This window comes from Lagopus muta, chromosome 6 (genome assembly GCF_023343835.1).
Source record: "Lagopus muta isolate bLagMut1 chromosome 6, bLagMut1 primary, whole genome shotgun sequence".
Lineage (NCBI taxonomy): Eukaryota > Metazoa > Chordata > Aves > Galliformes > Phasianidae > Lagopus > Lagopus muta.
Window position 1 is genome coordinate 14,180,299 of NC_064438.1, and position 25,769 is coordinate 14,206,067.

The 25,769-nt window shown below is 41.1% G+C and overlaps 1 protein-coding gene across 3 annotated transcripts in view; it reads left to right on the forward strand.

The window, feature by feature from the left end:
* MOB2 (MOB kinase activator 2) overlaps positions 1-25,769 on the forward strand; it is a 110,537-nt gene that overhangs the window by 42,021 nt on the left and 42,747 nt on the right. Inside the window, exon 1 of one of the 3 annotated variants that reach the window (XM_048948890.1) lies at positions 15,126-15,246. The exons of the other annotated variants lie outside the window; for them this stretch is intronic. Within the exon in view, the coding sequence (XP_048804847.1) occupies positions 15,209-15,246 (38 nt within the window). The 5' untranslated portion in view covers positions 15,126-15,208. Of the gene's footprint in view, positions 1-15,125; positions 15,247-25,769 lie in introns of those variants that run through there. 3 annotated transcript variants of the gene reach the window in all.

Genomic DNA, 25,769 nt, shown 5'->3' on the forward strand with positions numbered 1-25,769 from the left:
TGAAGAAAAACAAGCGCAATAGTGGCACTGCAGTACGTAGTGCCTTTAGATTGTATTGATTTTTCTGCAGTGAGAAGTGCATCTTTTTAAAATGAACCTTCAAAAGACAAGGTTGTGTTTGCATCATTTTCCATCAGTTTGCTGTTCTTGTCAATTCCTTTGAAACGTTGGGTTTCTAAGGCTCTGCCTGATGTTGGGAAATGTTACGTGCTGTTGCGCTTTCTCTCTTCTCCCTTCCTACCCCTACTCCAGCTGAGCCTTTCTGAAGTTTTATCCAGGACAGTCATGGCTAGAAACCTGTTCATTGCAGGATGGTGGTCCATACTGAATGTGATTATGTAAATTACTCTGTCATGTTTCAGAGCATCTGCTGTAGATGACAGGGATCAAGAGGACAGAAACCTGTCACCTACGTTTTTCTTTGGCATTTGCTTGTCAGAAGAGCATCTGCTTTGTTTGTAGTTAAAATGTAGTTAAAACTGAGGCTCTGGTTGTCCATTATAGTGTTGTTTAAGATCTCCTTCCATTGCCCTTTAATTGGCTTTTTGCAGCTTTGTAGGGAGTAGATTGTATAAAGCGTGCCTTGGAAAGCAGAGCCTGCTAAAAGGTTTAAGACAAACTTGTCTGAAGACAAAGAGGGCATTGAGGGGAATTCTAGAGAGGGATTGAAGGGTTTTTGCAGTGCAACAGAGCCTTGTCTGTGCAAGACTCAGCGTGCCTCTAAGTTCCAGCAAGCTGCTGAGAAGCAGGCCAAGAAAAGACTCTCCAGGACCCTGTTCCCTTCATCTGAAGTCTGCCATCTGGACAGAGGATGGCTAGAGGGTTCCTGGAACATATAGAAAGGAATCTTGAGGGCTGAAAATAATTGCCAGTGGAGACAGGAAGTGTCTGAGACACACAAAGGTTGGAGGAGGGGAGCTGCTGCATTGCTGCTCTGTGGGTCACAGTGGTAAGGATGGGAGGCAGATGAGGAAAGCCTCTGTGCTGTACTCAGAGGTGCTCAGACTTTCCTCCGTGGCCTAAAACCGCTTCTTCGTCTACTGCTTCATGAGTGTGAGAGCATTTCAGCTGTTTGCTACAAAGTTGATCTGAGTGTTTTGGGTTTCCCTTCCCATAGCAGGAAGGGGTGCTTAAATGTGTAGCTTCTGGCGTACCAGGCATTGTAAGACTAAAAACTGTTTCTGGAAAGGTCCCAATTTGTCTCAGGTTTTATCTTGTGGCCACGCTGTAGTTGCCACGAAGCTGTTATCACAGCATGGCACTCGGTGCGGTCTGTTGCATCTGGTGATGTTATGAGCAGACTACGCTGCCTTCAGTAACTTTATTCACGTAGTACAGCCAGTAAGTAGGGGTGTTTTATTCCTTTTGTGTTCTTTAATAACTGTGGTAAGTACTGGAAAGCAATACTCTTCCTTTCTGCTTTGTGAACATGTACTCCTCTCAGAGGAAATGTTAGCTAATCACATCACCTATCTTTTGTTCCTGTAAGACCCTCTTGTAGTTCAAGAGAAATCTTGCAGTGAATTTTTTGCATCACTTGTTGTGCATTTTTAAGGATAGTGATTGGGGTGGTGTTGAATGGTTTTGTGGTCTGATCTGTATTACATCTGTGTGAAGTAAGTTTTTATCAAAGTATTTCACAATAGCTTTCTTTGAAACAACTCTTATCCTACTAAGGGGCTTTTTCAATGTACGCAGGAAACAGTTGTACACAGGATTTTGGGGCCATTCATTATCTTCTAAGGAATAGAGGTAACTGGCTTTTAGAAGACCAAGATAGTGATTCTTGAGAAAGGTAGTCTTTGAAAAACAGCTATTTGCCTTCAGTTAAGGATTCTGAAGAGTATTCTTAAATGTATATCCCACATGAATGCGGTGGTACATCTTTAATTCCTGATCTTGCAAGTGGGGTATGCACTAAGAAGCAGCATACACTGGCTTAGCTCAGCAGTAACAGAAAGTTTTTGGTTGAAGAAAAAGATTTCCAGAGCAATTATTTTATCAGTTCATGTGATGGTACACTTAGTGGGATCGCTGTGGGTTGTTTATGGCTTGATGGACACTGAACAAGGGCATGATATGTAAGAACATAAGGCACATGGCATGAGGATTGTTTCAGTGAAATGACAGAAATTTTCAGGTTCCTCACTATAATTGTTTGGTAAATTAGTCTATTAGCTTAATGCTTTAATGCAGTTTCCTGGCAGCTAAGAGACCCAGGTACCTAACTGACAGAAATCTTGATCTAGAGGTTCCAACTTACACGTTGCTCAGTAACTGTAAGCTGTAGAATCCTATAAACACTATGAATGTCTAGAAATGGAAAAAGTAGAGCCTTCCACAGCAATATCTTTATTGCTGGAAAGTTTGTCTTGCTTTCCTTTCCCTCTAAATGACTTGATACAGCATCACTTGCAGTATATCAGTAAGGACTAGAATTACTTCACAGGTATTGCATACAGTTAACATTTGAATTTGTAGTTTGGGAAGAGAGATGCAGGTTATTTGTGCTCCTTAAATGATTGTGAACATAGCTGTGTAATGTTGCATCATGAAATACCAATTTACACATTTTTATCAAGAGCATGATGCATTTAAATAAACAACAGCTAACATGTTCTCTACCAGCTCATTAGGACTGAATAGCAGTAAGATGGATTTATCAATTAAAAAACATATGACATCCCCTTTAAAGTTACCTTCCAAACTTTTTCCTTCATTAATACTTTATGAGAGGAGTAGCTTGCTGGAAAAGTAATTCCAAACATTTCTTGGTATTCAAATAAGATCACCAATTCTTTGCTTAAAGCCTTTGTTGTTCCCACTGTGTTCCCTTTTTTTTTTTTTTTTTTTTCCCCCAATGTTATTGTAAATGCCAGGATTTTAGATAGCTGTACATTCTGCAGCAGTAATCTTGTGGTGTGTGTAATTGGAGCAAAGCACAATATGACAGGGCAAATCTTTCTTCGGACCCAGGGGAAGAGCATGGAAGTGGTTTTAGTATAGCTTTGAGTTAGGCTTGAAAAATATCCTGTCTTCTTGGGGAGCTTGTTGAGTTTGTGGCAGTGATTTTCACTTCACTGTCATGAGAAAAATTATGGAGAAGTTATTTTAAACTGAATCTCTTTGCACTTTCTATAGAGAGGGATAAAGCATAGTTTAAAGAGGTAAGACTGAATTGTTTCTAATATGCTTAGTACAGCAATTGCTTTTCCTTTTCAATAGAGTTCATTAAATCTGTGGAATTTTATGGTATTTGCAGGTGAAGGACAAATTTGTATGAAGACTCAGGTAGAAATACATACACGTGCTTTCCTCACTGTGCATTACTGCTTTGGGCTGACCCATTGCACAAACCGTCTCTTTGTCATGGATTCCCTGTGATAAGCAGGATTGCTGCTCAGTGACTGCAGATAAGGCTAGTGATTTTATTTTGTGAGACTGTGTGCTCTGGGAGTGGAAGAAGAGTAAAAACCAGCTCTTTTCAGTATATATGGAGGTGGAGGCAGTGTTGTATGTACACTTGGAATAATCTTGGTCAACAAAGTCAAAAAATGATTATCTGTATTAATTTATCTGTATTAATAAATGTCCTGGTCCTTAATATGTTTGTGGATGTAAAATGCTAAATATTATTTAGGAGAAGAGTGAGACAAGGACTCTGGTCCTGGATTTGTGTTGTTCCACAGGTGTTTGCGTAAGTGTTTATTTGGCATTTGCAACTTCAGAAATAGAGATAAGGCAACTTTACTCAAATTCTTTAGCATATGTTGCTGTGTAAGTGTGGTATATGAGGAGAATGAAATGCTGTCACCCTGTTACAAAATTTCTTCAGAGCTGTTAGATCTGGTATAGGGTGAGAATTAGCCTGTGCTCTGTTAATGAGTGACAGATAGCTAAAGAGCCTCAATTTTTCACCACTTAAAGGAAGTATGGAAGGGTATGTTTTTAAAGGCTAAGGGCAAATATACAATAATACCCTTTCCAGCTTTCACTTTTCAGAGTGAAGTTTTATCTTACACTGATAGAATCACAGAATGGCTTAAGTTGAAAGGGTCTTAAAGACTACCTAGTTCCGACCCACTGCCATGGTGGGGTTGTCACATAGTAGATTAGATTGCTCAGAGCCACATCCAGCCTGGCCTTGAGCACCTCCAGGGATGGGGCATCCACAGCTTCTCTGGGCAGTCTGTGCTGGTGCCTCACCTCTTTCTCAGTAAAGAATTTCTTTTAACATCTAACCTAAAACTATTCCTTTAGTTTAAAACTGTTCCCCTTTGTCCTAGTGCCATCAAACAGGTCAAAAATCAGTCTCCATTTCCCTTTGAATATCAGAAGGACACAAGGAGGTCTCCTGCCTACCTACCTCAACTTTTCTTCATAGAGGAGGTGCTCCTGCCCTCCAAGCATCTTTGTTGCCCTCCTCTGGACCCACTTCAACAGCTCTACATGCTTTTTGTGCTGGGGCCCTCTGCCCTGGATGCAATTCTGCAGGTGGAGCCTCATGAGGGCAGAAGAGAGGAGGACAATTACCTCCATCACACTGCTGGCCAAGCCTTGTTTGATGCAGCCTAGGATACAAACACATACTGTTGGCTCACTTTAAGTTTTTCTTCTGCGCTCAGTGAGTTCTTCTCACAGTCTGTATACTCACCTGGGATTGCCCTGACCCAAGTGCAATACCTTGCACTTAGCCTCGTTGAACCTCGTGCAGTTCACTTAGGCACACTTTTCAAGCCTGTCCACGGCTCTTTGAGTAGTATCCCTTCCTTCACTTGAAAACAAGCAACCAAAACAACCCAAGACCAAAAAGAAAGAAAAATACCCTCTCTCTCTCTCTCTATGTTAAAAAAAAAAACCTACCACCCCACACTTGCCTCCCCAAACAAGCTTCCAACCCCCAAAACAACCCCTCTAGCAAACCAAAAAAAAAAAAACACCAAACAACCAACACCCAAACCCTCCCCAGAAGAATGCCAACCCCCCTCAAAACCACAACTCCCCTCAAAATGGGTCACCTTCCACCTCCTGCTAAAAAAGCTTCTAATTCTGTCAAGAAATGAAAAGACAAAAAACTCAAGTGCCTTAAAAACTCCTCTGAAAACGCCAAATACATAGGAACAAGTAAAAGATATCTGCTCCTCCAAGGAAAGACCAGCCCCCCAGACAAAAAGTACGAAAAGAATCCAGAACAAAAAAAAAAACCCTGAAGGCCCTAAAGTACTCTCCCAACTCATCCAATGAATGGCACCCAAAATAAAAACAACCCCCAAGAACACTGCACTCCCTAAGGACAGACAAAAAGAAACCATAGCAAACATCCTTCCCCCCCCCCCCCCCCCAACAACAACAACAAAACCAAACAAAGCCATCTTCCTCCCCACTCCCCTAACAAACAAAATAACCACCAGAAAATGCCCCACCAACCAACCCAAAATTGTTGTGTGCCCAGCATGGGAGACGTGGGGATTTTGTTTGCAAGCTTTTTGTTTTATTTCAGTGTTGTTCTTTTTGTTTATGGTATTTTCTTTATTTTTTTAAGGATGGGGATTTGTTTTTTCTTTTTTGAGAGAGGCATTTTTAGGGATGTTTCTCAGGTTTCAGGTTGTTGGGGTGTGTTTTTTTTTTTTTTTTTTGGATATTCAATATTGGGATATTTCTAAGGTTGCTTTTGTCTGTGGTAGGATAGTTTTTAGATAGTTGTTTCTTAGCGTTTTTCTTTCTTTTCTCATCTTTATTTTGGGGGGGGTTTGTTTTTTTTGGGCAACATTTCTTCTCCTTAAACATCTGGCATTAAGAGTGAGCTGGACAAGGGCACAGTGTGGAGATGTCCCATACGGAACTACTCAAGCTTCTATCCAGTTAAACTCTTACTCAACAACATACTGCGCTCTGTGGTCTCAAGCAATTCAATCCATTTTTATCCATTTCATTGTCTGAAATTGGAGAATATCCCACGTTGCAGAGATGTTAATGATGAGATAATTGACCTTTTGAAAATCGTTTGCTAATTAGTGTAGTTTTTGCTTGCATCCTGTTTATAGCACAATAGGCAAGACTGCTTATTACTGTAGCTGAATAACTAAGAGAAGTTACGTGAATTAAAAATCCAAGCCAAACAAATAATGGTAGAAAGCACTTATTAAGTGTTGGATCTCTCAAAATAGCACGTAAGGATTTTTCTTCTCTTACTTCTTCTCACTTTGCTGGCCAGGCTTTCTATTACCATTTTTTGACCATCTTGGGAAATTCAGTTTAGAGAAAGTAAATTTACTGATCAGCTTTGGAATTAATTCTTTTACTGCTAAATTAGTAGCTTGTATTTCTAACTTGTGACCCTAAACAGCATGCTTTATGAATCTGAGTTTTACGTTAAATCCCCAGGGTGCAAGTTATAAAAGCCCATGGGTAGGGCTGGAACTGCTTGTGCTGGTAGTGATTCTCATCTTGAAAGCAAGATGCTAGCCTCTGTGATTTTCAGATCTGTTTCACCCAGATCACGCTAAAGCAGTATCTTTAAAGGCATATCAGATCTGCTTTCTAGGCTAGATGCTTTTGGGTCATAAGGTGCACATGAGGCTGGGACATGTTACATAAGTGAGGAGTGAGAAATTGCTGTGGATTATAGGTTCCCCATTCCATGAACTAGGCAGGCTACTTTTCAGTGGCAGTCTATAAAACCAGAAATGTGACCGGACAGCAATTTTACAAAGCTTAGCTAAATTTTAGTGGTGGCAGTACAATTTTATTCTGTGACTTGAAAATGGTAAGATAGAAGGTAAGAATCTAGTGCTGGATCTATGATTTTCCTTTGAGAGCTTTGCTCGGTAAAATCTTTAAGGAAAGTATATGCTTGTGCACAGATGAGGGAGAGAAGGGCAGTTATTCAGAACTGAAATATAGCTTCTGTCATGTAAGAGGTATTTTGAAAAGAATGAGGCCTAAGCAGCAAGGTTTTGATTGGGAGCTGAGGACTTCTGAGTTATGTTTTTCTTGCATTTGGTTCTTGGCTTTACCTGGATCACTTTAGGTAATAAAACCCAGGACTTCGTGTCTTTTCAGTTTCCGGCTGTCAGTGCATTTCCCAAAGTGTACCTGTTGGTGGTTTACACTTTGGGAAGCTGTGGTACCAAAGCTGCAGACCTCCTTTCACTGAAATTTTGGGTGAGATGACCTACCCTTGAAATCTGTCTTGAAGATGAGACAGCTAATGGTTAGTTTTAATTGAGTAGATGCAACTGATTCTTCATTCTGAGTCCTAACACGCATGTTGGAGAGTGCAGCATTTAGAACTCCAGGTCATCTGAAGGTGCAGCTCCAGAGTTCCAGTCTTCCTAGAGTTGTGCTTCACATTTGCTGCTGTGCCTTAACTAATGCAGTGAGAATGCACAGTGCAGATGGTGCTCTGTGGGTTGTGTCCTTGGTAATGGAGAGAGACAGAAACAGGAATGAGATTTTGATTCCATTTCCAAACCATTTAATTTGCTCTATATAGCCTTTTTCTCCTGGATTTTTCCAATCTGATGTCTGTAACAATCAGTGATGGGACTTGAGTAACAGACTCAACCTTTTTTTTCTTTTTCTTTTTTCTTTTTCCTGAAGAGCTATGTGTATTTCTGAAGTGCTGTATAGATGTTAGTTAACATTCAGGTAACTTTGACTCCTAAGGTACAGGTTCTGACTCGGGTGGAGTATCTTTCATTGATGGATGAGTGGTGAGGGTTATGCAAGGACTTTCATGGAGCACTGAAGATTTCATGAAAGTGTGAATGACATAAACTGAAGTCTGGTTTGGTCAGAGCTTTGTTAGAATTGCCTAAAAACCTAATATTTGAATGATTTACGTTGCTGTCTTCCATTGACACACCAAGTATTTTTCACTGTGTGCTCAGAGTAGCTGTTTCAGTATGTGCATTAATTTAGAAATACAGAATAATCAGCAGAAATAAGGTTGGTTTTGTTTGTTTTGAGATAGCCTGTTAATTCTCTACATTCTAAAGCATATAAAGTATGTATATAAAGTATGTCTGATAAAGAACACTAATAATGCAGGCAGGATGTTGTTTTTATGAGATTTTTATGATCAGAATTCCAAACATGTCCCATTTTCCATTTCTTTCTTAATACGATAGCAACTGATAGATTAGTTTAGAGCCTCTGGTTATAGTTGTCTCCTATAATGTGTCTGGCTTTACAGATTTTTGTTGTCAATCTTTGGTGGCCCATGCCCTCCTCCCCCATTACTTGCAAACCCCGTTCCTTTTTTATGGGAAGAACACATAATCATAATAAAACCTTCTGGACCAGATATATTCAATGGTATCAGAAGTGTTCATTGCTTGGATCTGTGCTTGAGAAGCCTTTTTTCCCCACTGAGGAAGACACGGACTGTGTTTGAATCACCAAGTAACAATTTCAGTATTTTCAGGTTTAAATGAATTCATTGGGAGTTTGTGCTTAAGAACAAAGGAGAGCTGGACTGTTGGATTCGCTTGACTAATGGCTGAAACTGAAGCTTCAGTGGTGACAACGTGATTGATATCCAGCTGGTGCTGGTAGGAGTACCTTCCTTGCAGGGTGTTTACTTATTACAGATAAAATGTATAGCAGTATGGCTATTGTCTTTGGTACTTGGTGGAGCTCAAATGCTGAAATTTGGATGTCAGGGGGAAATTCTTTACAGAGAGAGTGTTGTGTTGCTGGAACAGGCTGCCCAGAGAGGATGTGGGTGCCCCGTCCCTGGAGGTGTTCAGGGTCAGATTGGATGGGGCCCTGGGCAGCCTGGTCTAGTATTAAACATGGAGGTTGGTGGCCCTGCATGTGGCAGGGGGGTTGGAATTTGTGATCCTTGAGGTCCCTTCCAACCCTGTGATTTTGTGTAAAATCTTTGTTTGTACACCTAACTGAATGCTGTGTACCGTTTTGTTGTAGTTTAGCAATGTATGTGATAGAGAATTGAAGAGAGTGTTTCCCATCCCACATAAGCATTTTTGCCAGTTATTTTTGTTATGTCTGAATTAGCAACTGCAAAAAAGCAACTTGATTGCTGCCTATTTCTCACATTTTTCAGGTCTAAATGTTAAACTTACATAAACAATTTTTTTCAAAGATATCTCTTCACTTGGTAATGTTTGGCAATAAGAACCTGTCTGTACAGTCTGCACATGGGAGTTCTGTGAATTTTCTTTATTATTTTATTAAAGGACTGTCCTAGCATGCCATTGGTCCTCAAAGCAGCAAGAACAGTAATAGGAGAGATAAATGAATCCTTGAGGATACTGGGGAAGGATGTGCGAGAACAAGCTCATAATCAAATGGAAAATGAGATTCTGAGAGTAGGGGCTTGACGCTTTGAATATTTCATTTTTCAGTGCCTGAGCATATAGTTGATTGTATTTCCTGATAACTCTTGTTTTTGTTTGTTCTTCAAAGAATTATCCATCCTTTGTAAAGGGATATCTATATTAAAAATAACAGCTTTCTGCATTAGAATATGTCTCTTTATTAAGTAAAGCAATCTAGTTCTGGACTTTTTTAGTAGAAAAGTTGCTTGCAAATTTTAGCAGCTTAATGAGATACTGCCTAGCCAGAACAAAACAAAACATTCAGCTGGAAGAGGTAAGATATGCAGTAAAATAACTTTGTACCTTTTCTTTCTGCTTGTTTTACAGGCTTCAGGGGTTCATGTGTCTGATCTGGTGTAGTGTCTGATCTGTTGTAGTTAATTTTAGCTAAGGTCTCTTTCTCAGAAATTTCTCTCCTGTTCTCCTTCTGTGGTACTTGCAGGCTTCTCCTGGATTGTGTCAGTAGCTAAATTCTGCAGCAGAGAGTTTTATACCAAGTGGGACTTGCTGGGTGGGGCATTTTGGTGAGTTGTTTCCTGTTCTTGGACTGAATGGGCAGTGCCTGCTCTAAATTACCTGCTTGCTGCTTTTGCCAAGAACATCAATCTTCGCTTACTATTTATTTTGCTTCATGAGCCTTCCTTTGGGACGGGCAGTGTTCTGGGGCCTGATCTGAATGGGGGTCTTCATGCTTTACGGCTGCCTGCCACAGTCATATAAGTAAGTAGCTGTTGTCCACGTGGCTGGTCTTCATGCCTGTCTGCACAATGCAGGGCAACTTTCACCTCTCACTCAAAAATCCACTTTGCCACAGTATTTTACATTTAACGCTCTGAAAGGAGCTCTCTTTAACACAGAAATGTCTTAAAATGTATCTAGCTGCTTCAACTTTTCAAACTGCCTGTTATTTAAAAAAAGTTAAAAACAACGTGATTAAGCACTGTGCGTGCCTGATACCAAATGTGCATTACATGAATTCTTTTGGGCAGCTCTTGCAAAGGGAGATCTGTCCGTGTTCATTTGCTCCAAACCTGCCTTCAGGAAGCTGCCCCAAGTGGGGGATCAGAGCAGGCAGCGTGCCAAGGACTTGAGTTTCAGACAGTTTGGCACATACTGAAAGCTTGTTCTTTCCTGTGTTAAGCCGTGGGCAGATGTCCATTAAGAATGATGAGGCAAAATTTATATGAAAGCCTTGTAAAATGCCCTTTTTTTAATGCTCTTTCTCGAGAAGTTTTGTGTGGGTGTGTATTTTTTTCTAAATTTACAAACCCTGGCTTTTGCCCTTGTCCGGTAGAGAACTGCTCACCCACCCTTTTCCGTTTCCAGGCGGATTGCTTTTCTGTTATTTCAGTTCTGTAACTTTCTCCAGCACTGTCCTGTTTGGCTTATTGTGAAGGGCTCGCAGTAACCCTTTCAGTGCTGCTGCCATCTTCCCCTTAAATCAGGACTGGCTGTTGCATTTTAAAAAATACACATGAATGATCTCCTCTTAGAAGTAAATTGAAAACATCTCAAGTTATGGCTTTTTGTTTGTATACAGGGAATATAATGTGGCTTTTGTTTGTATGTTGAGCATTGTGCTAACCTCGCACGGGATTTCTTATTCAATGCTAAATCAAAACCCCCACTGAAATGGGATTTCTTAACTGCTTTGCCAAAGAAGTGCTTTAAGCTGAGGCAGCGCTATCTGTATGTGCAAAGTTAGTTAACAGAACTTGGGTAAAATGTTTATTTCCAACTCTGTCTCAGAGTCAGCTTTCGTCTTAGCAAAGGTTGTTTCCTTCTTCACTGTCTATTCAACATCAGTTGATGCTTGCTTCTTTCTCTAACATTAGTATTTGAAGTAACCCTGAATTAGCTGAGCAGTCAAAATGAGCCTGTTTGGCTTGCTGTTTGTTGCCTCGATATATAAACTAATGGAGTGTTGCAGGTATACAGTCAGACCAGAAACGTTGACTCAAACCTATTTCTTCTAACACTTGCACATTTCACTGATAATCTCAGAAATTAACCTGGCCAGTCCTTAGGTGCAAATTATGACAGTAGAAAACAACTAAACATAAGGTTGGCAGGTCTTTTCCACAAGAGATGGGGTAAGTTATTCTCTTCAACAGTGGGCTGTGCTCCCAATCCAAATACAGTTTTCAAAACCAGTGAATGGAGTGGATCAAGGATGCATGTACAAAGTGACTGTCCATGCTGTAGTAGTAGATCTAACACCTGTGGAAAAAGTCGTTCCTCTGGAAAATAGGGTACATATGGGCATACTGTCTTCTCTCTCTTTCCTGACCAGATGTGGAGAACTGAGGTTACTAGTGAGTGTTTCTTTTTAGATGTAGAAAGATGTTTCATTCATATGCAAAACGTTCCCTGGATGAATAATTAAGCTCTGAGTGTACTGTAATCCTTTCCAAGTAGTAGAGGGCTAGCTATTCTCTTCTGTACCCAGCTTTTTATTTGACATGTACATTTCCTTACTAAATAGAGGGTGTTTTTTTTATAGTAGTTGAAACACATCTTTTAGTGCTCTTTTCAAAGTAGCAAGTGGCTGGGAGACGGCTGAACACAGTAAATCATCCATACTAATTTCTTCTACCTAAAGAACTGTATTTGAGCTAACTTTCAGAACAACTGGGCCAAATGGTCCTGTTGAAATTCCCCTCAGAAGCAGAGTAGTAATGGGATGAATGTTTAGCCTGGGAACAAATAACCTGTGATAAAGTTTATATATGCTGCTCAGGGAGAGGAGTAAAGGAGAAGTGGGCTGTCAGTATGCTTTATTTGTTATAAAGTTATTTTCCTTCCTCTCATATATTTTCACCACAGTAACGATGATTCAGCTTGTGTGTGCGCTCTGGAATGTGTGCATACAAAGAGAGGAGAAAAGTATTTTGTTAGATGCAGCTAATTGAAAATACTCTAGAAAATGGTGTGTCTAGCATATTGCTTCACCATAGAGTTGCCGATTTTGGCAAGACTATTGTCCTTGTTTTCATGTTAACTTAAAATAAGGGTATTTTTCATCTTTGTTTACAAAGCACGTTTCTCCAGAAAAGCTCTCTGAAGCAGGAATTTGTTTCTGCAGCAGTGTGTTGGCAAGTACACTTTTGCTGTGTTTCTGTGGTAAGTGCTTTTGTCTATGATAGCGTTTTGGGATCCCAGCATCAATGTGGCTGGCTCAGGCTCTGATTGGACAATTTATATTTAGTTGCTGGTTTCCTATAATAGTTTTCAGATGGGGATGTTAAAGAACACATACCCTTGTGCTGCTGTAATCCCTGAAAGAGCATGAGGGAGTGTAAAAGGAGAGAAGGAAAAAAAAAAGCATTGATATGTTTGGGTAGAAGCAGTTTGGGAAAAGCAGCAGCTGCTTACAGCAATGGAATGCTGAATTTTCATTTTAAGAAACGAGGTAGCCAGGAAAAACAAAATGCTCATAAAATCAGTGTCTCTATCTTTGGGTTTTGCATCCAGACAGGAGCTTAAAAAAAGAAAGCTGAGGAGAAATCAGTCTTAAATTTAAAAAGTTGTGATCTGGCAGTTTACAATAGCACTCAACTGAGATCAAGTAACATAGTAGGTAACACCTCACGTAACTCCTGCATTCTGTAGTGCTAGTGCACTTCCAGTACAAATCAGTATGCATCCAGAAACCAGTGCTATATATGCTTTACCTTTTGAGTACTTGAGTTCACTTAAAACTGAAGACATGCCAGGTTTGCTTTGAGTCTGGGTTTAAGATTTTCCTTAGACTTTTTTGCTTCCAAGAAGAAAATTAACTTGAAGTTTTGAGTTGACTTTTAAGTTTGCTTGTAATTTAGAAAAGATTTTTACATAAACTTCTTGATTTATTAATTATGATGGTATTATCTCTCTGAATTGTTAATGAAATCATCCCAGTTTTCTCGCTAAGCTTCTCAGAACATCCCTGCTTCATCCAGCACTGGCAGGTGGTACCTGCAGGCACCAGACTTTGAGCTCTTCAACCAACTGAACCTTGGCTGCTGAGGGACAGCAGGACATAGCCACACAACACAAAGGATCAGGTCCCAGTGCCAGCAGCATGTGGGCAAGATCTCTTCAAAGCTGCTGGCTGAGAGCAGAAGTAATTCTTTTCATGATGTATAGTAAAAGCAGAGTGCTGCTATCACTGTGGTAACATATTGCATCTCCTTGCAGTTCTGGACAGTATAATTTTGGGGGAAAAAAGTAGAAAGCATGCTGTAGCCTGCTTGGCTTGAGCTCGTGTGCCTCATGTGGCTGCACAGCACTTTCAATTCTTTAATGGCAGCAAATCATAGAAAGCCAGAGTTGGATGAGACCCATAAAGGTCACTAGTTAATCTCTAGCTCTGGAGCAAGACCATCTTAAGGGCCTACAATAATCAAGACTCTGTATCTGTTCCTGTGCTGAGAAAACAAACAAAATGTGCAATGCTAACCTGTTTTATTTCTTGCTTAATTCAAGTCCCTGTGTTATACACAGAGCAGGAAGAACATTTTGTTTCCTTTCTGCTTATAGCAGTTTTTCATTCTTGGGAGACATTATGTTGTTTTTCCTCCGTTTTCTCATCGTTGAAGTGGATAATCTTCATGTTGGTGGAACTGGACTCCATCTAATCCTACATCTGCCTTTACCTAGGGGTGCAGAGGGGTGATACTCCAGTTGAGGCCTGATAAGTGCTTAGAACTATTTTATATCTGACAATTATCATACTTGTACAGTTCACTCATTCCCCTTTTAGCAGCAGTATGACGCTATTGATTTCTTCAGCCTGTAATCCCTTGTAACCTTGTTTTCTTTCAGCCTTTGTGTTCTGATCAGTCTCTCTGTTGGTATAGTTCAATACACTTACAAATAAATCAGTTTGCCTTCCTTTTAGGCTGCCTTTAACTGTTCAATTTTCAAATGGGAAATCTGGAAGGACAACAGCAAAAGCAGGACCAGGTTGAAAACGCAGTTAAACATAGCATTTTTAGTTATTTGGACTGTTAAAATAGTTGGGTGGATGTTGATTTGCTCGCAGCAAATGGTCAGTGATTATCTGCAGTACTTTTTGCTCTGTGTGGTAGATCCATCGTTTGGGTCCAGGTGTTCAGGCTCACAGCTGTCAGGAAATGGTGGGCTGAACAGGAAAGGATGCAGTGCAACCTGATGGCTGGCAGCACAAGCTGTGATCTGTGCAGGGCTGCCTGCACAGGACTGGACTGCCGGGTGTATTTTTCGCTGCAGTTTTGTTTGACTTCAGAGCTGCCTGGTTCTAACTTTCTGTGAGGAGAAGCCCTTAACTCCAAATGGTGTATCCTTGTCCAAATGTGTAGATTCCAATTTGATATTACATTGGAGGAAAAAAAAAAAGTGAGGGTAGTGATGAATAACCGAGTGGTAACCATAGCAGGGCTCATGAGAAGGAGGGAATTCATCTGAAGCAGCTTTGAAACTGATTAGAAGAAAAGCAGCTCACCAAGAAAACGGTTTTCTACGAGATTTATTCTTGCAAAGGCAGGGTGTGGTTACGGTACTTTGTACTTAAAAAAAAAAAAAAAAAAAAAAAAAAAAAAAAAAAAGCCGTTCTCCACGATTTTGTGCTCCTTTTTCTCAGTGGGATCGGAGATGCTGTGGGGGTGTGCTGGGGCTGCTTTACACCTCCAGCCTCTCGCTGGGCTGCGGGCAGCTTCCTCTGGCTTCCTGCTAATTGGCTTCACTGGTGGTTTCTCATTGTTCCTTGCTGATGACTCAGAGAACAGGAAAGAGATCTCCTGATTAGCAAAAAGCATAGCCACCAAACAGGTGCCTGCATTCTGCTCTAGCAAAGGACAAACCTTCTCAGTCTGGATTTCTTCTTAAGATTCTTATCTGCGAGTATGAGGCTCAAGAGGAATGGTTCATACACACTGATCGGGTAAGAAAGAACCTGCATCCTCTTTCAGATCTTGATCATTAAAACTGCACAAATACGGAAGCCTTGATTTTTCCTTCTAGCAATAGGATTTGTGAAATAACAACCAAGCATTCTGTTTCAAAAATAACAGAGGATCCCTGCATGTGAAATGTGTAGCTTATTTAGCTTGTGTTCTTTAGTGTGTTATTAGATGTGCTGTTGAGGAGTCTGTGTTTGACTGGGGGAAAGCTGGAGCTGCCTGTGTGTGAGAATGAGGTGCATCTCATCTCACAGAGGAAAGGAAGCTCCAGCTCAGCAGAGCCATCAAAGCATTAGAAGCTGTGTGGTTCCTGAAGGGACGAGTGGTAATTATTTTAAGTGTTTGTCAGCAAGTAGCCCATGCTTTCGGTAAAAGCAAGGGTGACACTCATTAAATGTGATAGATACTCCTGTGATAGGGAATACAGGTACATTGGTTTTTAGTTTTGAGTGCTTAAAATTACTCCAAGACAACAATATGAGCTTTGTTTCTTAAAACTTCTCTCTGATAGCTGTTAAATCAGTAACAGAGGATGTACCATTCTTGTAAAGAACATAAGTAGATATTTCTTGTGTAAATAAACTGTTTTGTAACAACTGAAACCAAAGACTTTTAAGGTGAAAACACTTCTTTAATATAATTGCACTTGATTTTACTTACGCAGATGCTTTGTATGTCTTGAGATGGTGTGGGTTTTATTCTTCAGCACAGCATACCAGAGCTGAAGAGAACTTGCACTTCCACGTCGCTGTGTTAACTGTTAGTGCCTGGCGGTGACTTGGCAAATGAAGAAAGTTGTTAGTCCTGGAGTGTCATTTTCCTCTGCTGCTTTAAACCGTCTGTAATGAGTAAGCACGGTGATAAATGCTCCGTGGTGCAATTGGCTTAGTGCTTCATCCTCAAGAAGCCACGCTGTGTTCCAGAGCCTATCACGGAGGTCAGCACACAAGTACCTGATGCCCTGAAACTCACAACCTGTTGCACTGTTGTTTGGTGGCCTCTGCACGGGAGTGAGGGACAGATGTGCAAGCTGATCGGATTAGAATTGTTTGCTAATGGTGACCAGCCAGTCTGTGCTGATTTTGCATCGAGTAGCTTGCAGAAGGCCAGTTAGGGTGGCAAAGCAACAGTTCTTTATATGCTTAAACTTGATTTTTAAGAAAATAGAAGCAGATGTTAGGGTTTTTTTTCAACAGTAGTCTAGATGCTAACATTTTCTATCTAACTATCTACCTTTTTTTATAACTGTAGTAAGTTCCACTACCTGACTGCATGCAGACCTAATTAAAAGTTACCATCCTGCAGGATTTGGTTTTAAGCTGTAAGATGAGCCTGTCTCTTCTCAGTAGGACTGAATTTGTAGTAGAAAGAAGTTAAGCAATATATTGGTGTTGATGGTTTTTTTATTATTATTTTGTTTTGGCACAGGTTTTTGACCCTCAGATTATCTGAGTTTAGAGAATCAGTTAAGAAATGTTTCTGAAATGCAAAATTTAGTTGATAGTATTTATGCAAAAGGAGTTTCTTTAGGTTTTAGCTGCACCTGGGAAGCAGTCTTTAATTGATTTGAGGTTTATTAAAAATGAATGCATGCATGGTATAAAACTGGAATTAAATTGTGCAGGATCACCCTGTGCATCTGTTTTGCACCTTGTTCTAACTTGCAGGATGCTGCACAATCATTTCAAGGAATTTCACTTGTTGTGGCCCAGTGCATACCTGACATTATGTTTTATGGCAGTCATATAACTGGAAGTGTTGTATTACAGCGAGTAAAAACCAGCAGCACCCAAATGTTTGCATGAAAAAAGAAGCTTCAACGGTGAGTTTGTGGGATGCTTCAGTATTATCTGATTCTAACATGCTGATGTGCTCTGCTCTATTAAACAGCAGATGCTGAGGAATGAATTTCTCTAATTAAAGAAATTCCTTTTATGTTTATCTCTTGCCTAGATAGTTTAATAATGCAAGGCAGTGCAAAAAAGTTCAAATATGTTTTCCTGTTCAGCCTCAGCTTTTGGCATGTCAGCAGAAAGGCTTGTTTTGATCTTTAGGGTTTTTGTTTGGGACAGCATGTTCCTCTTGCCAGGTGGAGCAGCACCCTGTCACACAGGTCACACCAGGTGACAGGAGCTCAGTGGTTTGGAATGCTGCAGGACAAATACAAGCTACTGCTGCAGCAGGTAGCTGCACATGGCAGGAACGTGGTTGTAGTGGGATTACTGTTCACAATACAGCACATAAGGGCTGCTGGCTTCCGTTACTGAAAGAAGGAAAAAAAAAAAAGCAAGTATTTGGTATAGCCAAGTGAGAGTAATTTGAAGTAATCAGCATGGCCAAAGATGAATTTCCCATGCGTACTGTGAATCAGACAAGGTAATTTTAAATTGCATGTTTAATAATGTTAAATATCAAAAGTTGTGTTTTGTTCTACTCTGTCAAATGTGACCAGATTGGAGCTTTTCCTAGTTGCTAGGAAATATGATGCTTGTATTTTGGATGAGGCAAGCAAATGGTTGTTTGATTGGAGAATCTCAGTCCCCAAGGAAAAGGGTTGTGTGAAAATTTGTGCATCTTTTGCAGTAAGGGTGTTCACTTCTCCAACTTTCCTCTCTACCAGATTTCTGAATGCATAACTATGAGATGTTGGATAGGATCCAGAGGAGGGCCACAAAGATGATCGAAGGGCTGGAGCACCTTCCCTGTGAAGACAGGCTGAGAGAGCTGGGCTTGTCCAGCCTGAAGAAAAGAAGGCTGTGAGGAGGCCTCCTTGCAGCATTCAAGTATTTAAAAGGGGATTATAAAAAGGAGGGTAATCAACTCTTTACAAGAGTAGACAGTGTTAAGACAAAGGGGAAATGGATTTAAGCTCAAGGAGGGTTTAGATTTTTAAGCCCAAGAAGGTTTAGATTGGATGTCGGGGGTAAGTTCTTCACAGAGGGAGTGGAAAAGTGCTGGCACAAGCTGCCCAGAGAGGCTGTGGATGCCCTGTCCCTGGAAGTGTTCAAGACAAGGTTGGATGGGGCCCTGGGCAGCCTGATCTAGATCCAGATATGGAGGTTGGTGGTGGCCCTGCCTATAGCAGGGGAGTTGGAACTTGATGATCCCTGAGATCCATTCCAACCCAGGCCATTCTATGAAAGTGTGAAATGCTGTGTTTGCAGCCAGCTTCAGTGCCAGCACTGCTGAGAACTGCTTGCTTAAATTTATGGGTAGGTTTGCATTCAGCTTATAATTTCAGGATCTGAGAAGTTACATAGCCTGGCATCTCCCTCCTTCTGCACAGTGCTGTCTTGGCTCCTTCTGAAAATACTTTGAGTCTTCAAAAATAAATAAATAAAAAAATCAGGATGAGAACAGAACCATGGAGATAATGCAGTTATATCAGGACTGTGTCATCTTGAAGGTGACTGTTTATACAATGAATGTCAGAAATAACTGATGCCTTGAAACAAATTTGAATTGGACAGGGAAAAAGTATTTAGGAATATTGTACTCATTAATGGTGTTCAGCTGACTGATAAAATATTGTTGGCCCCAAGATCTGTTTCCTCTGCTCCGAGCCACTGATGTAAACTAACGACTCTTGATTTTGAGCCAACTACTGAAATTGAAAAAGAATTTATTTTTCTTGTATGCTCCCTTCTCATAATGACGCAAAACTAACCAGGGGAGGAAAAAAAAAATCATCTTGTATTTCTTTTGCCCAAATATGTAGAAATAAGGACATAGTAAGTGTACTTCAGAAAACTTTTTTTAATAAAGCATCATTGCAACTGCAGAAAAAGCAGTATTAAAGGACGTGACAAACAGTTTGTGAAAGACTGCTAAAATAGCTCATCTGACAAACAGAAGTAGGATGAACACCCAAATATCTTATCTGAGGAGAAGCAGCTGTTTGAGTTGTTTTACGAGCCTCCCAGACTACCACTGTTTCTACACTTAAAAAAGGGAATACTTAAGGGTAGTCATGCAGACTTATCCTTGGAAAGCGCAGCAAACACTTTGTCAGCATAAAGCCAAAAATGTGGATCAACCACCTCAGTTTTTGTTGAATTGGGAACTCATTTTTGGTGAGTCGTCTTTAGAATGTTGCATGATCAGCCACGACTCATGCTCCGGTCACTGCAGAGTTTGCTCTTCTACTTGCTGAAGTCAGGAGCGATTCTACTTGCATTGCAATAGCAAGTCAGTGGCATACATCATCACCTTCAAAAGGGGGCTGCTTTTACAAGCATTGTGGTTATTGCTTTTGTAAGTTGTCCTCTACTCCTCTGGCTGTTCTGGTAGCGTTTGTCCCGAAATGTAAGATTTATCACCTCATATGTTTTTCTTGGGATTTTTTTTTTGCATGTACAAGTGGGCAAAAGTAGTCAAAGCACATTTATTTTCATTAATGTATGCATAAAGATTTAAACTGTAGGCCTTATATGGTGAAAGTGTTATAAACTCAATGTTTCTAAATAGAAGATTTCATTAGAACTTGCATTGTGAGTCACTGTTGTTATATTAATAGAGCTATTCCCAAATATGGATTTGGAACTGAGCCTTCTTTATGGTGAATGCTGCAGATGACCAAGGAAACTATACCTTGAAATAAAATGCAAAACAGTCTTAAGGTGACCTCTTGATCAACCCGTTGTCTGGATTGGTGAAGCATGTGTAGTATAGACAGGCATTGTAATGCGGTTCTGGAATGGAAATACTTCATGTTAGATACTGTAGCAGGAAAAATCACTGGTTTTATGTGGAAAAAGCGTTTAAGGAGAAACAATCTCAAGCTACAGTATAGCAAGATACTCATTTTAATAATCATAAAATCAGAATGGCTTGGGTTGGAAGGGGACCCTTAAGATCATCTAGTTCCAACCCCCTGCTGCAGGCAGGGACACCTCACTCTAGACCAGGTTGCTCAAAGCCCCATCCGGCCTGGCCTTAAACATCTCCAGGGAGTGGGCATCCATAGCCTCTCTGGGCAACCTGTTCCGGTGTCTCACCACTCTCAAAGCAAAGAATTTCTTCCTAATATCTAGTCTAAAGCTCCCCTCTTCCAGTTTAGAAGTTTCCCCTTGACCGTGTTGCTACATGCCCTATAAAAAGTCCCTGCCTAGCTTTCCTGTAGACCTTCTTCAAGTACTGGAAAGCCACTACAAGGTACCCCCAGAGCCTTCTCTTCTCCAGGCTGAGGAACCCCAGCTCTCTCAGCCTGTCCCCATAGGGGAGGTGCTCCACCCTTTGACCATCCTCGTGGCCCTCCTCTGGACCTGCTCCAACAGCTCCATGTCCTTCTGTTGGGGGCCCCAGAACTGGATGCAGTACTTCAGGTGGGGTCTCACAAGAGTAGATTAGAGGAGCAGAATCATCTCACTTGAGATGAACGGTCCTCATCAATTAGTTTCCTGCTGGTTGAAATATTTAGGTCTATTAATCTGTAGATGTGTCGTTCCCATAGATTATCTGTGTGTAGCAACTAACACCTCTAGTACAGAAAGAAAAATTCAGTTCAGAGTACAGAACGTGCTCTCCCAGCTCTCACGTGTATATTCTCTAACTTCTTTTTCCTGGTAGTGTATATACTAATTGGAAATGCCTCACCTTTTGATATAAAACAATGTTGTGGCACAAATTCAAGGAAGCTGTCATCCTTGTTTTTATACAGAATCTCAAGTTGTGATAAATGCTCGTGTTAGAATTTGAGCATTACAAAGAGGTTGTGACATTAACAACCTTGGGCCAGTACAGGATCCACAAAATACATAATTGACACTTAACCTTTAATAAAGAAAAAAAAAAAATTGGCACCTTCCATATTTTCCTGACATTTCTTAATGAAAGTAAACAGCCTTGTAGAATCATAGAATCTTTTAGTTGAAAGGGACCCTTGAAGGCTGGTCCAATTCCTCTGCAGTGAGCAGGGACACCTACAATAGATGGGGTGCTCAGATCCCTGTCCTGGCTGACCTTGAATGTCCCTCCAGGGACATGACTTTCACCACCTCTCTGTGCAACCTATGCCAGTGCTTTACCACCCTTACTGTAAAAAAAAAAACTTCCTTGTATCCAATCTAAACTTCCTTTCTTTTAGTTTGAAACAATCTCCCCATATCCTGTCACAACAGAGCCTGCTAAAGAGAATTGTAGAATCATAGAAAGACTTGGGTTGGAAGGGACCTCAAGGATCACCAAGCTCCAACCCCCCTGCTGCAGGCTTGGCCACCAACCTCCATATCTCTAGTACTGCAGCAGGCTGCCCAGGGCCCCATCCAACCTGGCCTTGAGCACCTCCAGGGACAGAGCAACCACAACCTCTCTGGGCAGCCTGTTCCAGCATCTCACCACTCTTGGTAAAAAACTTCCCCCAGTATCCAACCTAAATCTTCCCTCCCTCAACGTAAAAACCATTTGCCCTTGTCCTGCTGTTATCTACCTTTGTAAAGAGTTGAGAGTCTGTCTCCTTCCTTCTTATAGCCCTTTCCCCCTTTAGATACTGAAAAGCTACTGCTATCAGGTCTCCCCAGAGCCTTCTCTTCTGCAGGCTGCAGAGCTCCAGCTCTTTCAGCCTGTCCTGTTAGGAGAGGTGTTCCATCTGGGAACATAGAGCATGGTCAGGGCTTATAATGAAGGCAGTATGTACTTGCAGCAAGAAGCGTCCACTGAAAGTAGCCATATAATTTATCTATTCTACACCAGAACTATTAACATCTTTTATAGCCTATTAATAATAATTAGGGTCTGTAAATTAACTCCAAACTTTTATACTAGTTACTGTGTAATGCAGATCCAATAGCTTGAGCACAAAGGCAGTTTATTTCTGCTTTTTTCCTCTGAGATGCTCTAACTACTAGAGCTTTTAGCTGGGATATGAATGTGAGATTGTAATGAACAAATGTGTTTAATATAGCCATTTTAATAGCTTTTTCAGTGCATTCAAGCTTTCCTCTACAATACAATGGGAGCTTGTTTCCCTCCTTTAAATGCTGTCAAACCATACCTGCTCTAATGATGATGTAAGTTGAGGTTTCTGTACTCCATAGCTATATTGAGATTTTTTTAAAGTACGGTCTGCTCCAAAGCTAAGAAAGAAAACCAAAGCAAATCTTGGTAATCGCTTTTTTTTTTTTTTTTTTTTTAATCTTTCAGTCCCAAAGCTCTGTCCTGCCAGCTATGCTGGATGAAACATCATTCATCTCACTTTACTGCTAGCTCAGCTAAAGGAAAATGTGGATTCTTTATGATGTGTGGGAGAGAGCAGCAGCAATGCTAAGGGATGCTAAAGATGAAGCATATGCATTGGCAGGAGAGATTGTAATGCTGAATGTTAGGTAGCTGACAGCATCACACTGTCATTGCATGTGTCAGTTTTTATTGGCTTGGAGCTTTATTTAATTTCATGGCAGTCTTAAAGCTGCATTACTCCAAAGAGATGAGCTCATTCTTTTTGCAGACAAGTCTTTGCTTTCCTAGTCAGTTTTAATTGTAAGTGTATTCTTGATAGAGTAACATTGGAGTTTTCTGAGGGGAACTGAGTCTTTTTGTTATCATCGCTTGATTTTTGTGGAGCTTGTGAGAAAGCTTTTGTAGTGATTGGTGCTTAGAGAGAAAGAGAAACTTTACTTTACTCACCTTTAAAGAGAAACTACCGCATTTAAATATTTTTATCAAGGTTAAGTGCTGTTTTCTGTAATAATCTCAGTGTTCTCACAGTACGTAAGATTACTTAAAAATATCTTTCAGCTCTGAAAAAAAAAACCTGTCTGATCTCAATGAACAAAAAGTGAAGCAGCTGTTCAGCAACTGAAAGAAATTAGATGCTTCTTTTTTTGCAGGTTCATTCCATCTTTTGGCTAATGTTAATTGATTTCTTAGTGGTTGGAATATGCTTTTTGAGGGAAATTGACTCTCATCCATGCTAAGCAGATTGAACGCTTGGTGCTTTATGTGAAGGTAGATAACTTACTGAACTTAATGTGTGTGATGCAGTAGCTGAGGAGAGAGAGCTTCAGAGGAGGTCAGCTGGAGATGAGAGCTGTGTCTTAGTTTGCACAGCTCAAGAAGTACCAAGGCCTGTGGAGGTACCAAGCAAAAGCTGTAGAACTTTGCTTTTATGTTAACCAAGTCACCAAGGGAGCATTTCTTTTGCTGGTGCTGATTGTAGTGACCACGTATTTTATGAGGGACCTTTCTCTTTGTGTTCTAGAACATGGTTTTAAAAAACACTATTTGCTGAACCCAGAGAGTGGTGGTAAATGGAGTCACATCCAGCTGGTGACTGGTCACAAGTGGAGTTCCTTAGGAGTCAGTGCTGGGGCCTGTTCTGTTCAATATCTTTATTGACAACCTGGATGAGGGCATTGAGTGCACACTCGGTAAGTTTGCAGATGACACCAGGGAGGGAAGTAAGTGTCGATCTGCCTGGGGGTAGGAAGGCCCTACAGAGGGAGCTGGACAAGCTGGATAGCTGGGCAGAGGCCAATTAGATGGAGTTCAACAAGTTCAAGTGCTGGGTCCTGCACTTTGGTCACAACAACCCCAAGCAATACCACAGGCTTTGGGCAGAGTGACTGGAAGGATGTGTAGATGAAACAGTCCTGGGGGTGTTGATTGATGCTCAGCTGAATGTGAACCAGCACTGTGTCCAGGTGGCCAAGAGGGCCGATGGCATCCTGGCTTGTATCAGAAGTAAAATTGCCAGCGGGAACAGGGCGGTGATCATCCCTCTGTATTTAGCACTGGTGTATTTAGCACTCGTTCCAAGAAAGACATTGAGGCCCTGGAGTTTGTCCAGAGAAGGGCAATGAAGCTGGTAAGGGGTCTGGAGCACAGGCCTTATGAAGAGAAGCTGAAGGAGCTGGGATTGTTCAGTCTGGAGAAGAGGAGGCTCAGGGCTGACCGTATTGCTCTGTGTAACTACCTGAAAGGAAGTTGCAGCAAGGCGGGAGTCAGCCTCTTCTCCCATGTAGCTAGCAATAGGACTAGAGTAAATGGCCAGGGAAGGTTCAGGTTGGACATTAAGAAGCGTTTCTTCTCTGAGAGAGTGGTGAGACGCTCGTGTGGGCTGCCCAGAGAGGTGGTGGAGTCACCGTCCCTGGAGGTGTTCAAGAAATGTTTAGATGTTGTACTGAGGCACGTGGTTTAGTGGGAAATACTGGTGATATGTGGACAATTGGATTGGATGATCTTAGAGGTTCTTTCCAACTTTGGTGATTCTAGGTCTGTAGCACCTCCTTCATGGAAGAGTTTTGTTTCCTTCCTGTCATCCATCACAGCAGGGATTGATAGATGAATATATGGAAGGTTTGTAGGCTTAGAGAAGTTCTCATGACCTGAAAGTTATCTTTGGGCAGGTTTATGTAGCTATATTCAAGCTCTGAGGTATGAAATGCCTTCTGGAGAAGACCATGAATTCTGAAACTAACACCAGTGTCCTTCTGAAGGTGACATGGAAGCCAAGAGTAGTGCAGGATTGTTCCACGCATGACCCTGTGCTGTGATGCCAGATGTGGTTGCTGAGCTGGGAGTGGTTTGTTTCTTGCAGAGCTTGCCTGCCCCAAATTCCTGACCGGTCCCCTTTGTAGTGTGAGAACTGACTGCGATGCTCCTTCTCGCTGTCTTTACAAGGATCAAGAAACAGAGAAGGTAGGCAGCAATGGCAAAGAACAAGGCTGGAGAGCTTGCTGTCTGCAGATAAGCTGAAAAGCTTGCTGGGTTTGAAACCCCCTGGAATGGGTGGAGGGCTGGGGATTCTGGTGTGAGGTGAAGGGAGAGGAACTGACAGATAGGAGACATTAGAGTACACTAACATGGTGCTGCGTGTGTGCTGACATAGGCTGAAACTCATGGTGTGACTGCTTTTGTAGAGGATCTGCTTTTGTGGGCATCTGCAAACTTGTGCGTGGGGCACATGCTGGAGAAGAGAAAAAGAAAATTGAAACCATTTTGAGAGATTCTGATTAATTGCAGACTGTGAATGTGAGAGTTGTTCTTCATATAGGCAGCATGAACCATCAGCAATGGATTCTGAGCACATTTTTCATATTATTTACTTTGCCAGATAACCAAACAATTTGGGACCTAATCGTCTAAGAATTATTGTTTTACCCACACCGTTCTGTCTCTGTGTGATAAAAAAAACTTTTGAAGCTCTAAACCTAAAATGAATTTAGAATGTATTACAAAAATTGATCTGCTGTAAGCTTCTGCATTTTAAAAGTAGGATAGGATGTCCTGTGAAAGACAGGCAAACTAAGGGTGCTGTGTTCTAAGTAGTCACAGATGATAGGCAGTCGTGGTCATATTTCAGTGTCTTCTGTGTCATCTGCAGCTGTTCCCACGGGTTCAACAGGAAGAATTTTTTCCTAAGCTGTTTTTCTTTCTGGGATGGCTGTGCTGTTTTTACACGAAGAGTCTAACCTGAAAACTCTGGTAAAAATAAATAATTGTGTGCATTTATAGGTAAGACTGTATGAAATACGAATATGCTTGAAAATAACATTGCTGGGGTGGG